General features: G+C 41.8%; 1 protein-coding gene across 4 annotated transcripts in view; it reads right to left on the bottom strand.

The window, feature by feature from the left end:
• Window positions 1-841: 841 nt before the first annotated feature.
• Window positions 842-17,995, bottom strand: part of rptor (regulatory associated protein of MTOR, complex 1) — a 261,324-nt gene continuing 244,170 nt past the window's right edge. For all 4 annotated transcript variants that reach the window (XM_028566774.1, XM_028566789.1, XM_028566782.1 and 1 more), the window contains 6 exons: window positions 11,133-11,239; window positions 9,569-9,696; window positions 5,437-5,523; window positions 3,415-3,531; window positions 2,481-2,610; window positions 842-948 (listed from right to left, as the gene is read on the bottom strand). In XM_028566774.1, the coding sequence (XP_028422575.1) occupies window positions 880-948; window positions 2,481-2,610; window positions 3,415-3,531; window positions 5,437-5,523; window positions 9,569-9,696; window positions 11,133-11,239 (638 nt within the window). In that variant the 3' untranslated portion in view covers window positions 842-879. The remainder of the gene's footprint in view (window positions 949-2,480; window positions 2,611-3,414; window positions 3,532-5,436; window positions 5,524-9,568; window positions 9,697-11,132; window positions 11,240-17,995) is intronic.

Raw genomic sequence — 17,995 nt, 5'->3', positions numbered from 1 at the left:
GTTTGGCACGCTGGGTTCAAGCAGGTGAAGCAGGAAGGAGAGTTCTAGCATGGGAGCAGGCATCAGTTAAAGTCCAAGGCTATGAAGGCCCACTGTGGGGCACACATCTGTGCTATAATCCACACACACACACACACACACACACACACACACACACACGCACACGCACACGCACACGCACACGCACACGCACACGCACGCACACACACGTCAAGCCAGAATGAGCACAGTTCTTCCATCTCTGGGTCCGTCCCCTACAAACGTCTTGCCAGCAGTGCAGCAAAACAGCCAAACTCAGAGTCCTTCGGCTGTGAGACGCCTGTTAAAATGAGTTCAGAACACACCGGGGGTTCAGCGGAGGGCCAGTCTGTGTTTTCTGCACCAGTGAATGTGTTTTTAGCAGTGTGTGTTGTCCTCTGTGACTCCCGGTTGGTGGGGGTCACAGTTGGTTCACGTAGTGATGCTCGCTGCGTGGCGAGGGCGAGCCCCCTGGTCACCGGTGGGTACCACTTCTTTTAAAATAGAACCTCTAATCTTCTGTATATGCTATTTTAAATATCACACACTCCTCAGCACAGCCAAGTCTACAATCATTAGCTTCATAATAAGAATATCAATGAACAGTGAGAATAACAATAATAATAATAATAATAATAATAATAATAATATATCGTCGTCCGTAGCAGTCAAGCTTTTGTCAGCAGCCATCACTAGAACATTCAGGGTGGTAATTGCATATGTACAAAACAAAGACGTCATTTACACCCCGGGGCTCTGGGCTCGGGTTCAGAAGTCATATGTGGGGGATTTGGAGTTGGAGGGCGTTGGGGGGGTGCGGGGGGGGGGGGGTAGGGGGTGGTGGTGATGAATGCTGGTGTGTTATCTGAGCCTCTTCTCTGCTGAATAGATGGACATGTAGTAGTCGTTGCTGCCTACCGCCAGGTGGGGCTGCAGGGAGACAAAGAGAGAAGGCAGTTCCCACTTGTTTAGTACTTCTTGTTTATTACAGCTTTTCTGAAATACTGATAACAGCTGCCTGCTAGGGCTGCACCATAAGAGGCAAATATGCAATATCTGATACCGTTGTTGAATATCGCAATAACAATATAACCTGCAATAAATAAACAGATATTGAAGTGTATTCAGTTCCGCACTTCTGCAGCTTTCGGTGTTCTGCTCAAATACAACAAATTGCTTGTTGAATAAAAAAAAAAATAAAAAATGAAAGGAAATAATTTCAAACATTCTTTTATTGAACAAATTGAACATTAAATTGAATATAAAAGGCAAAACTAAAACAAGAATGACATTTTAGTTTTCAACTGATATTTTCTTTCAACTAACACAAAAAATCGGAATGTCTTTCACGATATGTCGCAGCCTCTCGCGATGTGTTTATTGCACCAGTTGCTATCGTGATGACGATAAAAAAACGATTTATTGTGCAGCCCTGCTGCCTGCTGCCGAAAAAGAGGGTGATGAGAGCAAAGTAAACAAACAGATGAGCCAAAGAGGCATGAAAAGCTGTGCAGAGCTGAGGGGAACTTCAGCATTGGGTGATAATACCCTGTCACATTACACATAGAGGTTTGTGCCATTGTTTATAAAAAAATATGGAGGTGTGCTAGGGCTGCCCAATATATCCTTATTTATAGTCATCACAATGCCAACTGGCGCAATAAACACATCGCGAAATATACTCTGATTGTTTGTGTTGGTTGAAGGACATATCAGTAAAAAACTTATAATGTAACAGTCTTCTTTTTTAGTGGTGCCTTTTTACGTTCAATTCAATGATCAATGTGTTCAATAAAAGAATATTAGAAATGATTTCCTTTTATTTGTTTTAAATTCAACAAGCACTTTGTTGTATTTTAGCAGAACACTGAAAGCAGCAGAAACGCAGAGCTGAGTACACTTTACTATCTGTTTATTTATCGGCATTAATATCGTTATCGCGATATTCAAGAATGGTATCGGATATTGCATATCATATCGTGCCACCTTAACGAGCGCAGCTTTAAACGCTAACATTTTGAGTTACCTCCCTTAGTGTTTCCTTATACTTATTCTGCTCTACATCTCAGAAGGAAACATTGCACTTTTGACCCCATTACATTTATATGACAGCTATACTGTAGGTACTTCAGTAAGTAAGTTACATTTATTTATAGAGCGCTTATCACGGATATTAATCACAAAGTGCTTTACATAAAACATACAAGATGATACATATTAAAACACACTGTCAAAATTAAAATGACATAGTAATACATACAAAATAAAGTGCAGGCAAGTCAACTGAAAGCCTGTTTAAGATTTTTTAGAACATAAAACAACATCAATTTGAAAAATGGAATGCGGTAATATAAATGACACTAAACTCAAACTCCACAGAATGTAGAGCCATTGTGAAATGTTTGATAACTACTGGCCCAGATGAATACAGCTGTGGTGTGTGAACAGAAGTGTTGGGTTACCCAGTGAGGATGGAAGGCCAGGCAGCTGATGGCCCCGATCCTTTGTCCCATGAAGCCGTCATAATACTTGATGTTGCTGATCACATCGCCGTTAGCGTTGTAGACCGCTATGAACTGGTTCATTGACCCGCTGGAGAGCAGAGGATGAGTGAGAGAGAGAGAGAGAGAGAGAGAGAGAGAGAGAGAGAGAGAGAGAGAGAGAGAGTTATATTGCAAGTTGTATGTTTTGTATGTTTTAAAAAATTCAAATTGTTAAATCACAAAAAAATCCAAAGCAGTGTGTACTGTCGTTGTTGTTCGTCAAGCCAAGTAAATACATAAAGAGCGATATTTTCCTCCTCTGATTTAGACAAATGGAACAAAGTTCTGAGGACAGAAAAAGGAAGGACGACAGGATCTGACGTTAACATTGTGGACACTAGGTGAACTTTTTCTTGGCTGGGACCTGCATCCACGCAAAGATTTCTAAACAAGTGACGCTGAAATCCTTCGGTCCTATTTCTACGGTTATTCTCACTTGTTATAGGTTAATGTGTACTGCATTTTGTCTGTTAAACCAGACCTTCCTCCACAGCGCTGCGGAGGAGGGTCTCTATCTAGTCCACACAGCATTCCGGGATGGGAGAATAGATTGGCATTTCTTTAAACCAATCACAATCGTATTGGGCGGCGCTAAGTGCCGGACTGAGCTACGGTGCCGCTGCAAAATAGTCTCGGAAGAAACTTGTTTTGATGGAACATGTGGACGTTCAAAAGTAGTAGTTTAGTAGTATTTTCCTTTTTCATCCAAATATTGTGACAGGATTTATAATGTGCAAGCTTCAAACAGCTTACCAGGGTGTCCAATTTCACATATGTGCATTATGTCTTATGATTGTACTTGTCTTTTAACTATTGTGAATAAAATTGAACATGAACCTGAAAGAGAACTCACCAGGCAAACAAGTTGGCCTGTGGGTGGATGTCCAGGGCTGTTAACCCCTTCACTGTCTGCAGCACGTTGATGGAGTCCGGTGAGCGCGGTTCAAAGAATCGAACGTCTCCGTTAACACTGGTGGGAAAAGTCAAAATGTGTCATTGTTTCATGAAAAAACTCAGGAGCAGCTCCGCTCTGGATCCGTTAAGAAGGTTCAGGAGACTTTGTTGACTTACACCGAAGCATTTCATGAAATCTCGATCAAGGAGAAGTTGGGATCAAACAGAACAGTTTAACCAGAGTGCCATCCCAGATTCTGAAATTCCTGTCTACTTGAAGGTGTATTTAAACGTCATGCTGAAGGTGTCACGTTTGGTTGAACCTTCAACGTAAAAAAAAAAAGGGTAGGGCCGTCAAAACTAACGCGCTAATAACGAGTTAACGCAAATTCCTTTTAACGCCACTTATTTATATAACGCACGATTAACGCACTGACGTTCTGAACGGGAGTGGACTGCTAGCAGAAACAAAGCTCCTTGAGCAGAAATGGATAAAGAAAAGGGTTTCTTCTGAATGGGAAGTTCACTTTCAAAGCCCTTCCAGTTAGATATCTCCAGTGCAGTGCCCGTTCAAAACATGCCTGTTTGGAATGAGGCCAATTGCTTGGCCTCCTGTATTACTGTTTGTACAGTAGCTTTCCCCAGAACCATGGTACCCCAAAATAACTAACAGAGGGCCCCCAAAACACTTAATAACCCACCTGTAGGCCTATACTACTGACATACTGTGTACGTGTACTTCAGAGGAAAACATAAATGTACCTGAAACAATGTTGCAGATTCAGATTCTACTCACAAAATACCAGCTTAAAAATACGACGCATTGAACTATCCAGCATTAAATTAGAGTCGAAAATTTCAACCTTGAATCACATTGTGCTGAGTGATAGTGCCTCTAAACTAAACATTTGAAAGCAGAACTTGCACTGTGCGATTACAGGTGGTTTTATATGGCATAAGTAAAGCACCTCCTGAATGGTTTTTAAAAAAAAAAAAAAAAAAAGAAAACATTTTCATCACTACATTTTATGAATCTCAACCTATAACACATGTTGCAAGTTTAATCGGTCGCGGTTCAGCTGCAGCTCATGTAGAGATTCAACGTGTCTGCTTTTTCCGTGTAGCAGTCACACATCGTGGCAGTTTTAGGCGCCGTGACCCGGGCGGTAGAAGCTGGGAACCCGGCTGAGCGGCGCGCAGAACGGCCGCAGAAATGTGCGCAACAAAACAACGTGCTGGAGAGCCCCAGAGCACCTGGGAACACAGGTTGCGGCGTAGCTCAATCAGTCGCATGTAGAGATTCAACCTGTCCCCCATTTTATGATTTGCATGTAGGGTAGATAGCAATGAATTTTTGGCGGATGATCGTTTTTTGGCAAGACACCTGTAGCCGGTGAATTGCAATCAATGAGTCCTGTAGGGATTCAGCAACTCCCCGCCCCCGCTGCTGTGCTGAACATGTGTGGGGACACAGAGATATCCCGATTTATAGATTGATGTGAACTGAGTTACCAACCAAGTAGAATACCACTTGAGCATTAAAAACTTGAAAAATATTTCTTTTAAAGTACATTTACAACAGATAAAATGGTGTGACTATTCCCGAGTTAACTATGGACAATCCTGCGATTAATCGCGATTAAACATTTTAATCTATTGACAGCTCAAAAAAAAAAAAAAAATATATATATATATATTGCAGGAGCTGTAAACACAACTGCTTACCTAAATCATGACAGACTGAAAACAATGTCAGCCTGACCATATTGCAGGGACATTATGTGTCCTGTCATCTGCCGGGGACACAGAGTAGAACTACTCCACTGCCTGAGACAGGTTATATGACCTGCTGCTGTGATGTCGGACTCTGACCTGAATGAGATCGGGGTACCACTGTCTCAACTCGCACAGCACGAGTACGCAAGCTGACAAATTCTACCACAGTTTGTGTGATTTGTGAACAGACCGAGGCAGAGCGTACCTGACACTGATAATGTGTCCGTCCGTCTCCTTCTGTAGATGAGCTTTGACCACCCAGGCTCCGTGCTCCCTGTAGGTCATCACCCGACTGCAGAAACACACAACACACACACAACACACACAACCAATGTCAGCTGAGGGAATGCTAAACAGTGACAGGAAACAGAAAATAACACTAGAGCTGTGAGACTGAACATCAGCAGCTCTTGTATGCTCAAAGCCTAAAAAGCAGATATACGACCATTAGAAAGCCAAAGTAGGGTGTTGATATTTTTAAGCAAAGGCAAACTTAATACCTACCTTTTCAGTCAGGTCTTTTAATAAACAACTTATTTATCTACTTATGGTCTATTTTTCATTTATTTATACGTGGTTTGTTTTAGTAAGTAGTTTTTTATTAGTTGTTTTTATTCTACTAATGTATGTATGTATGTATTTTATGGATTGTTTTTAACAATCTACAGGTTATGTACTTATTAGCCACTGTTTAGAGCTTTTATTTATTCAAAAATGTGTAAGTATCTTTTGGTTTTTAAGTGTCATGCCTCTAGTGCAGTGTTTCTCAAATGGGGGTACGTGTCCCCCTAGGGGTACTTATTGATTGATTGATTGATTGATTGATGAAAGGATGCATCATAAAACCATCCACTGACATTCAATATGTGGGGAAAAACATAGGAACAAGGGGGCACCCACACTTGTAGATTGGTTCAATGTGATGCACAAAATGGTTGTCATGGAAAAGTTGACTCAAGACGGACGTATTTGATGAATGTCGGAAAAGGATGGAAAGGATGGATTGATTTTATTAGCCACAGGCATTAGATCAGATTTGATGTATTAATGGGATATTTACTGTAACATAACCCACACACCTTTTTCTCTTACTTTCTTTTTTCTTCTTTGTATGATTAACTTAAACTGCATTGTTTTAATTGTTTAAAACAATATACGGAAATATCTACAGAAAGAGTCAAATGTATGATAATCTGTACATTTTGACTTGATAGTTCAATAAAAACTATATAAAAAGAAAAAGCAAAAAAGAAAAACAGTATTATTACATTATTGTTATTTTTTTTTTGCTGTGAGGAGCAGATGAACCAATGATAATTATTATTTTAGGACACACAAAGTAACTATGGCTTAAAGTGGAGGACTGGAATCATCTGGATAGATTTATTGAAGTTTTATTTGGGAATAATGGAGTCTGTGTATTATTTTAAACTGATTTAAACAGTGTCTAGCATTGTTTGAACTTTAAAAAAAACAACAAGATCCAGTAAAAAGAAACCAGCAGTCTGAAATACAAAAGCCTGTCTCTTTCTGCTGTAATATGCAATACAAGTGAAAAGCCACTGGGTGAAATCATGGGACCATGACTGAGAAAAGAGGTTGCATTAGAGCTGAAAACAGAACCCCTACAATCATCTTTTTTTTTTTAGGACAGAGCTGTACCTAAATACCCACTACCCATAATGCACTCTATTAAACTTGGTCAGATATATCCTGACTACAGGCGTGACAGGAAGTGCATTTGATCTCCCTCCCTACACCGTTTTTTTCAACCTGGACCCTATGTTCCTATGTTTCTGTGTCTAAGTGACTGATGGGAACAACAATCTTTGACATTGGTCCAGTATTAAGTGAGATCGCTGCAGTCAGCAGCGGGGAAACTAGCTACAATGTAAATTAACAGGGCAATTGTGCAGCTAGTATTTACCATCACAGAAGTGCTCGTTTTGCCACTGACAGACTCAGATTAATATTCTAAGTACATTATGGAAAGGATTTCTAAGGAGGCCGACCTTTCTGTTAGAGTAAGATCCTTTTTTTAAACATAAAAACATTTATGCAAAATTGCCTTCGCTAAACCCACCAGACACCATGTAAATAAACAGTAATTTTAGCATCGTAAAATACACTTCATTTAAAGTCGAAAGAAACAAAATAAAACTATGAAAAGCCGTTTTGGGTCGTCTTTCCACTTTTCAAACCATCACAACTCTAGTTTTGGTTGAAATAAACACAGTTTACCGATTTAGATGTGGAAATATGTTGGTCTGGAGTCTGGTGGGTTTAGCGATAGTGACTTCAGAGCTGTTTCTGGGTCTTATAGAGGTTTTAAAAAGGCCTATCTCTGTAGGGATCCTTTCCCTAATGTTGTCAGACGCTTAGAATATTAATCTGAGTCTGTCAGCGGCAAAACCAGCACTTTTGTGAAGGTAAATACAAGCTGGACAGTTGCCCTGTTAACTTAGAGAGAAGAGAAGATCTAAGTCCATGCCTGAAGGGAACTTTTAAATTAGCTTTACCTAAAGATTTATGGGCCACTTCATGGTTTAACGTCCCCCTTTGGGACTGAAATTAAAATTATGTTTAACCAACTGGGGGGATACATCAGGGTCCACTAAAAGAGGTGGCAACGCCAAAGGGAGATTTACAGCCCGCTATAATTATTAATTATAGATTAGAGAAGTGAATAATGTAGGACTGTGTAGGAGTTAATGCCCACAGAAAGTGCTGTGTGTGATCTTCAATGTATTTGAATAACAGTCAGACAGTAAAAGGAAAAAAAGAAGTGGGAATTTAAACTGTAAATGAATAATCAATTTAACTTTCTCTGTGATTAGGATTGGGCATCCAGAACTGAATGAATAGATTCAAATCTGATTATCAGTTCCAAAGTTTGGGTTTCTGTGGTGGCCACCGTGCTTCTGGGTGTTTGTTGTGTTGCAGCCACGGAGCACAGTAAGCGGCGCTCTAAAGTGTGGCTTTATTTTACGTTGACAAAGCCCGGTAAAACTGTAAATCACAAAATAAACTGTTCCTCTTATCTGTGAAATTAGCATGTGATCCATTTCAACTCCACCCCGCAAACAACCCGAATCGAGAATCGTTAAGAACTGGAATCAGAATTGACCGTTCGCAAAACCCCGCCCTCGAAAGGTCCTCGTCCAATCCTAGCTCAGCAACTGTAACTAAGGAGAAGGACCCCCGTCAAACATTGCGATTTCAGCAAGATGGTGAAACGATGCGCCTATGGCACCTGCAAGTCTGACACCAGGTACCCCAAATGTTTAGAGGGAGGGGTCAGAGACCTCACTCACAGCTAAATGCCTCGAAGATTAATAAGCATAGCTAGCTACATATGCCTGCTCCAAGGTAAGTAAAGCTAGCGAGCTAACTCATGGCAGTTAGTGTAAATGTGACGTTATTTGAATCTATTGATATGTGTTCACGGAGACAACACGGAAATGTGAAGTAATGTAGCCTATTTCAATGGGAAGCGTATTTTGTGGCCACAGCACGAGAATGGTAGGGAGTAATATAAAAAAGCCAAAAATCCGCGGCACGTCTCCCGGCGTTTAAGACGCCCTTTCCTGGTAAGTTTTTTCCTAAACCCAACCTCCGCCATCCCGTTATTGTGGCGCGTCCCCAGCGGGCCGCCTCGCGGGCGCCTCCCGGATTATGGAGCGACCTTTTCGGCCGCCTCCCGGCGTCCTTTCCCCGAGAAAATAACGTGACATTTACACGTTAAAAACGAGAATAACGTCTCCGTGAACACGTGTCAATAGATGAAGAATAACGTGGACATTTACACGAACTGCCGTGAGACCGGGTTGCAATTATCAATAAGTAGTTTAAGTAGCTAAGTACATATAACAGTTACATCTGTAAAACTGGACTTAAGTTAACAGTTGTGGTTCTATATAGCATTATTATCAAAAGTAGTAAAGTTAGAACATTAAATACTTTATTATTCCGTAGGAAATTCAGGCAGCCTGATAGCTGTTAGCCTGTCAAGCACATGTTGCTATCGACACAGATAATTTAACGGGAGGTTGACGGTCATTCAACATATGCCTCCACTGCATATTGCAGCCCTTTCTGTCGTGCCCTGGAGGATATGTCTGCTGCATTACTCCAAAACCAATCACTTATACCAACAGGTATGGAGCTCAACCCAGCCATGGCTATGTGTCTGGTTCTCAATTGTTTGACGGGCGTAGTAACAATAACTAGGGGGCGTGGCTTTTGCGAACGGTCAATTGTTAAAATCAAAACGATGTCCAACCCTATCTGTGATAAGACAAAGGCGAGGTCAGACTGCGAGAGAGTGGGTGTTTTACCATTCATTTGGACCCATCCTCCTGTCGAACACGCGTACAGATCCGTCACCCAGACCGGCAACGATGAGCGAACGCTGTGAATCGCAGGAGAGGCTGGTCACACAGCTGTCTGCTCCTGTTGGGATGTCCTGGTGGACACACAAACCCAAACACAAAAATACCCCATTTAAAGGCTTGTAAAGCAAGCTATGTCAAGGCACCACTGTCACAACAACACTCATTTCACATTATCCTTCTTTGAAATCATCAATCATGTGCTCTGTTGTTTCAAAGTTGGACTCAGGCATCAATATGCAGCAACAGGCGAGCCTGGGCCATTTGTACTTGTATTAAGTCCATCCATCAAGACCATGATTAGCACACCAAGGAGCATTAAATGTGTAAAAACTAGAATTACCACCTCGCGGTTGTACGCCTCCGCCAACCAGTCAAGTTGCAGTTTACATCCATGTCTGTCCAGACTCATATCATATACTGTACGTAGTGATGAAAAAAAAAAAAAAAAACTGCACAGCAGTGCGTCTCTCCTGAGTGTGAACTCAGGAGATTATTAAAATAAAAATAAAAGAGGGCGAACTACGAGTTTCGCTGGTTACTTCATCAGAATGGCTCTAAGTTTGATTGCCATCAGGTGTGCCTTTAATTAATCAGGTGCTGATTAGTGAATTATTTATCAATAAAATGAATTGAAATTGAATTGGAGATAGACACATTAAAAAACTAGTAAAAAAAAAAAAAAAGCAGAGATCTTCAACAGGGGGTCCGGGACCCCTAGGAGGTCCTCAGAGTTACTGCAGGGGGGCAGTTTTTTTCAGTAATTAAAATGTCTTAACATGAATCCAACACATTATTACCAAATCCAATTCAGCCTATTTGTGAAAAAAAAAAAAAAAAAACACATTAATGAAGCCTATAGGTAAGGTAGTCACTAACCATTTCCCACTGTCTGTGCTGCGTTCCGGCTTCGTTCCGGTTTTGTTCCGTCCTCCGCCACGCTCCGTCTCAGAAGCGGAGCGTCTTATTTACCTGCCTGACTCGCAGATTATATTGTCTCTACTTTTCATGTTCACTTGTTAACACTAGCACGTTAGCATTAAAGTTACAATCTCGAAGATCTCCGTTTCAAGCGGTAATTGCAGTGTGTGTTATTGGATCGCACTTTCAATGGTTTTTGACGTTTCATCGGCTGTAGTAACCGTTTACTCGCAACGCTAGCAGAGACCGGGAAACATGTCAATAATTTTGACCTGTACAACAGCATTATCGGCAACATTTCAGTGAGTTTTGGAAACAGAACCTGGACGTAATCCCCAACTCCAGAAATAATGACAACACTTTTAGGAGTAGTGTAGGTGCTTATATCTGGGCCCCTCCTTCAAACAAAAGACATCAAACCGAAGGAAAGACAGCAAACAATGTGCAGACCTGCACAGCCTGAATGCCAAACGTCTCACCAGCTAATAAAATGTTACAAAATGCAATCCCTGCACCAAGTTCCAGGTGTATTCATTGTGGGCTTTTGGAGAAAAATCAGACATACAAGCAGATGCACTGAGTACAATACCTGGACCTTCATCTCCCGGTCCGTGTCCCAGATCCGGACCACTCGGACATCTCCAGACGTCATAAGGAGCCCCGTCTCCTGCTCCCAGTCCACGACCATGCCTGCACCTACAACACAGGATGACACAGCAGTTATAATGCTGAGCATGTACACATTAACACACATGAACATGTGCACTCCATAAAACATGCACCAGTACTGTGTGTTGCTAGTAGACTGACATCCCATCATTCAATTCAAACAAAACAGAAGGGGAGAGTTTTATTTGCCTTGTATGTTTGATGCTTATGCAAAGCACTTTGAATTGCCTTTGTACTATGAATTGTGCTATATAAATGAATTGCCTTGGCTTTTGGAAAAAAAGTTTGACAGCCCTGTATCATAAGAGTATAACATATTAAATTACAGAAATTAATTTGTATAAAATATGTGAACCGCAGTTTTTAGTTACTGTTATTGAACAGCAGTTAAGTTTTTATCCATAAGTGGACCCTAACATTTCTAAACCCACACAAACACAGCTGTTAAACACACCAAGCATGTGTCGAGTTCTCCGATACACAACACAAGCAATCTGCTGGAGGTTTCACAGGGCTCTTGCTGCCTCATGTAGCAAGTCAAATGACAGATTAGTGAAACTGCTTCCTGCACCACTGTGGAACTAATAAATACACCACAAAGGAATGAGCAAAACCACAAACCGCTTTCCGCATGAGCAAAATATTTTTTGTCAATTTATAACGTTAAATATCACACAGTCACCAAGTCTGTGTTTTTTTTGTTTTTTTAAGTTTCACATTTCTTAATGTATGAATATACATTTCAAGCTGATGGAGGCATGGTTTAGCATTTTGCATCCTTCCCTTCCCGCCAAGGCGTTATGGAAGATGCACACACTCACCCTGGAACAGAGCCTGTCAGCACATTCTGGCTTAGATGAGTCAAATGGCACTGGAGTGAGAAAGTGAGGAGTGAAGAAGCTGAAGACAGCAAGACTTTTCATATGTTGGCAGTCACAGCATTAATCAAGCGAGGGGTGCCATGTCAGCCACACTCGCCCTGCTGATGCCTGGCTGCAGCCTGAAGGTGCCAGTACGCTTCAAGCTAAGTGCTTTTGGCCAGGTGTGTACAGTGAGAATGAGCAGCAGGGTTTGAACTTCACACAATCCCTTTCGTTTGAATCGTACAACAGAGTGCAACACCATGAATGCCTTTGAAGAGAGACCGTAGGACAGTATGCATCCTTATCCCCATTTGTAGGATTCATCACGTCTTGAAGACCAACTGCAGGTTATCAAATCACACAACAATGCCTCCGCCACTTTTCACTCCTTGCTGTGGGCATGTTAACACTCGCAAGCCATAGAGTGGCTGAGTTGTTCGCAAAATATTGTGTAAATAAGCACCCTACAACATCCCCCAACAATTTGAAAGCCTTAGGAACAGTTTGACGAAAATAATCCTTACTGAAGTTGCACTTACAAGCTTGTTACTGAGCTTTGACAGCGTCTTTGAAGCCTTAACTTTTTTGGGGGGCTTTGATTGAGAGTCGGTAATAGAGATATGACAGGAAATTAGGTGGAGAGATATGGAACGACATGCAACAAAGGCAGTGGTGGAATGTACTGTAACTAAGTACATTTACTCAAGTACTGTACTTAAGTACAAATTTGAGGTACTTGCACTTTCCTTGAGTCTTTTTGTTTCATGCTACTTTCTACTTCTACTCCATTACATTTCAGAGAGAAATATTGTACTATTTACTCCACTACATTAATCTGACATCTAGTTATTTTACATATTAAGATGTTTGCAGTTTACAAAATATGAGGTTTTATAATGAATTAAACTACCCAACAATATCCAAGTCTACAAGTCAAGCTGAAATGATTGGCCGATTAAACACTTAGTTGATTGACAGAACTGTTTGGATCGTTTCCAGTTTCTAAAATGTGAGGATTATTCTACATTGGGTACTTTAAGGTTTAATAATTTAAGTACATGTTCCTGAATATACTTAAATATTTGTACTTTCAATCATCTGAACTTTCAATGCAGGACAATTTTTTTACTTCTTCCACCACTAAACATGCAAACCGAGAATGTTGCAGTTCATGGTCAGACTTTTGTCAAATTCGCAAACAGTAGGTGGACCTTAAGTTAAAATTATTGTGTGGCTACACAGTTGTGAAAAGTATAATTCCGGCTTAACTAGGCCATCAGCAGCACTTGGAGATCCACATTTCCCACAAGTAACGGAGCTGAGAAGAGTGCTAATGCTATTTTGATAATGGATGTTTATATGATGAAGGAGAAGGCATAAAGGGGCAGGCAGGGACTCCAGAAAGCAGAATGCACATGGAACCACTCTGTCTTTCTCTCACAAGGATGCTTTTACCACAGAAGCTACAGAAACGGCATCCTTTGCTCTCCTCTTGAAACTCATCACGCCATGCTTCATTTCCTCCTCCTATTTCTTCACAATCAATAACCATATCTGGCTGACCATCCTATGCCACCACTTTCCTTTGTACATTCACTCAATTCTTTCACCCAGCGTCCTTTCATCCTAATGATGAAAACATCATCCTTTTCACTCATCACGCCATGCGAATAGTGCGCTCCATTAACCCCGGAGCTGGGAATGACGTCACACCCGAGTTGAATGCGTTCCCTTTACAAGTCAGATTTTTCATTGTTTTCATTAGCTCTAAGCCATTATTAGCAATACCAGTTGATAACAACGCATGTGCATACAAACAGCGCAATAACATGTCCACAGATAGAAGTTGGACAGGACTGTGTGTTAGTGAGACATAAATAAGACAGAAGTGCTAATAACTATGTTACTACAGCTTTCACTAACTGTTGATGCACGGAGCAGCCATGTTGGATTTTGAGCTCAGGGTCCTGCAAGGTTCCAAACTTTGAAATCCAAGTTCAGGGGGGCGTGTTTCCGACTTTGACCCCGGAAATTCAGACCCCCGAGTACAAACTGAACCATTAATTTACTCGCTTTCTTGCTCCCTCTTCTCTCTTAGTCACTTCCGCCTCCTGTTTTTTCACAATCAATAACCATCTCCGACTGACCATCCTATGTCACCCCCGTGCTTCATCCTTTCTTCCCAACTGGCTCCTTACACACAATTTGGAGTTGAAGAGAGAAGGATAAGGACTCCATTTCTTTGCTCTTCTCTTGCCTCACAGAACAATAGTGAACCTGTGCGCTCTTTGTGATCCTGTCCCACTGCGCATCTCCTCTGTATTGCTCTTTTATGAGTCGTGTCTTAACTTTCTTCCACGAAAAAATCTGTGACGGGGCTTTTTACTTTTCTACCTGGCTTGAGTTGTCAGGAAATCCCGAGCCCCATGTGGCAGCTTCACATCCTCCACTGTGACATCATACTGTTCGCCCAGGCGTCACGTCACACTGCCAGTGTAGCGTGGGCTCATGTGTGTGCGTGCGTGCGTGCGTTCGTGCGTGCGTGTGGGTGACATATTCACAGTGGCACGCTTGATGCTAGCTCATTTCAGAGGCTGTGAGGAGAGAGGAGGCATTCCCTTTGAAGCTAGTAGCTCTGTGATGATGAAATCTGGGTTACAATGAGAGGGGTAGGGAATGGAAGATTCCCACACAACAGCGTGTGCATGCATTTCCTCTGAAATAAGGAGATGATATGCCACCAAACCTTCGTACGATTTAGATACATCATTTCCTGTGTCCTCCCAAGATGGGAAATCAATTGTGGATAAAATATATTAAGTGCATGAGAGAAGATCTCCACAACAATAATGCTAATAAAATGATGTAGTTGACCCCCGTTCCTTCCACTCTGTGCGATGTGTCTATTTTTTCAGAGCTGGAACACTACCTGGTCCTATGTTTGCTGAGCGGTACTTTGATTAAACAAAGGAAATAAAGAAGGTCTTCACTTTGCTAAAGTGACCCCTTAAGACAGGGCCTCAAATTGTAGGATAATGCTGGTGTATTAGAGCTTGAATCTTATTTTTGTAGGTCTGGCCATTGTTTCTATCGGTGATGACAATTTACTCAAGTAATTGCTGACATCTCCTGATCCTGCGACATTATTAAACAGAAAGCAAACGAGACAAAAAACCCTGAGCAGTCAGGCAATCATACAAATTGGGCAAAAGGTATAGTTTTCATTATGAAACCATACCCTTCATCAATGCAATTCAATATACTTTACTTTCAAATGTTTGTGTGACAGACAGTTCTATTGCCTCACAGTCGCTTAGCAAAAGACTTCCACTAACTCTGTTCAGAATGAAAAATCACAGTACTAGCTTGGCTATCCCCATCCTGCAACCCTCGCCTTGCAGGTCGTGGTGGTCCGTCCAAAGTCCCGTACCACTTATTTCCTGGTTTGACTTTGACCTACTTTGCTTACTGTGGTTGTGCACACCGACTTCCTGTGCAATTAGGGACTATAAAACAACCTGTTTGGTGCGATCACTTTTGGTTTCACCTCCTTGCTTGCCTGTCTGATTCTGTGACTGCTGTCCCTTGCTTCTTTATTCGAGCGATGAGCCATGTCCCCAGATATCAGCTATTACTTTAGTGAGTACAATGTTTTCAACACCAGATGGGCAAAAAGTACAAAAAAAGATCCAAGTTGTAATGAATGTTACAAATGAAATTACAATTATCCTTTGGGTAATAAAGCAGGACCCGTCATAAGGCCCCTGCCATCAGTTGATACTGTGCTTTAAATGGTGGATGGTCCATCTATATAGCCCAAACCCGTTGACACACAGTAAACCTGGGGCTTTCTGGGCCCTCAAGTTACAGGGGCGAGGCAAGTTGCCCCCTTTGCCCAGTTCAACCTTTCCATTCCTCTCTGGCTCTCCATTCAGCCAAACACTTCCTCTCACCCCAAACTCCCTTCCTCCCAACTCTTTCCCTTGTTATTGTATCTTCTTTCCTTCTCCACTTAAGGTGACTGAATCCTCCCTGACTCCAATTGCTAGGAGTTCAGGGTGTCAGAGCTCACAGATCTGCAACCATAAACCCAAACCTTGACTTTTGTCTCACACGGTCAATGCTCAGCTGCTCAAAATGGGATACAATTCTGCCTTAGAGGGAACCTTTGTGGGCATGAGCGGGTCTTAGTTACCCACACAGAAATCACTACGGACATAGAGAATAGAGAAGTGAGAAGAAAAGGCCAGGAGCAAAGGAGTGTGGGCAATGTTTCATCAGCTATAAATCTCACTGCCTTACAGGGGTGGAGGTATAGATAGCTTCAATATAAATTCTCTCTTTAAGCCTTGTCTCTTTCCCAAACTTCTTGAGATCAAATGATCTCCCCTAGTAACAATATAAAAAACAGTAATAGTATTGTTCACAGAATGGCTTTTCCCCTGTTGAGTCTTTGACAAGGGAAAAAAAGCTACTTTTAACACCACTAACAGTCGGGCTGCCAGCAGTTGGTAGGTTAGCAGGTGGTAGATCTCATTGTTCCAGTGCCAGTATGCCGAGTCAACCTAACCTAATTTGTGATATATTTATCAATGCCTTTGCAAAAATATCTTTGTTTCACTCCTCTATTCTCTCTGGAGAAGACGCGGTCCTCTGCATTCTTATTCTGGGTTATTATCTCCGATGATGGACTAGATCTCCCACACACTGCAGCTTATTAAACCAGTGCAGCGGCCCTCTTGGTTGTTCTCCACCTCAGTGTTTTCCCCTCTCTTCCCTTCATCGTGTTTGCTCTGTAAAGGTCCTCCAGGACTCTGCTAATAAACCATCTCCAGGATTACTGTGGACTTGCCCTTGACAGACATGATCTCTGCTCTACTGTCTATTTTACTAATACTAGTTGTGCGTTGAGTGAGTCGCTAATCAGGATCAGGAAATCCACTTGCCTCCTGCTGACTACGCTAACCACCTGTCGACTCTGCTAGTCTGGACAGTCAGGTTTTCAAATTTAAACATCAGAGTTTCATATGCACAAGTGAACCAAACTCTGGAAGCCCTAGCTAGGCAACGATAATATAAAGTTTTCACAGGGTTGTGGCTCTGCTGTGACATTACCTAATGATTAAAACCTAATAGTTTTAGATCTCATGCTTTCCTGCTATCCCATACTGTATATGGGAATGTAGGGTTCTGTGTTATTTGACCTACAGTATACTGAAACTCCTTGCTTTGCATCCCAGTAAAAGCTGCAGACAAAACAGGTGAGTCTGCCTTGAGGATTTCTGTCTCATTTTTCTGAAACTTCTAAGTCATGTGCCTCTTTCAAACTCCACAGCAAGTCCCAGGTTCAGGATTTAGCAAGTTCGCAGAGCCTCAATGTTAACAAAGCACCAAGCAGTACAGTCAAATGTAGAACAGGACACAGCGTCTGCCTCCCTAAAGCCAAGGAGGAAAGGGCTGCCCTACTTTCACTTATGCAGCCAAACCAAAAAGGGATGAAGACAACAGGAAGAAAACATCCCTAATCTTGGGCAACTGTAGGGGTATGAATGAGTAGAAGGAGGGGACGGAGGTAAATGAAGAAGGGGAAAAACAAGTAATCTGTAAGAGATGTGAAGTCTGTGTGCTGCTGTGTGCAGTAGCCTCAGGAATAGTTTCTCCAGTCTGTGCCAGCCACGCTCCCCTTATTTCACTGGTTCCCCTGGAGTTTAACAGGCTAATCCCTCCGACGAGACCAACTGGGTGGCTCCATGCTATTAAAATCACACCGCACCGACACTCTCCCAATTAAACAGTGACACCCTTGGGACAAGCTTAAATGAGTGTATGTTTTGTTGTTGTTTTTTTTAATGGGTGACAGAAGCCATTTTGAGGTGAATATGAGTCATTGGTGCAGTGCCTGTTTGAAGAGAGACCTTGG

The sequence above is a fragment of the Perca flavescens genome, chromosome 2, assembly GCF_004354835.1.
Source record: "Perca flavescens isolate YP-PL-M2 chromosome 2, PFLA_1.0, whole genome shotgun sequence".
NCBI classification, from domain to species: Eukaryota; Metazoa; Chordata; class Actinopteri; order Perciformes; family Percidae; genus Perca; species Perca flavescens.
The sequence above is the reverse complement of the archived record's forward strand: the minus strand, read 5'-3'. Positions and strand labels throughout refer to the sequence as shown.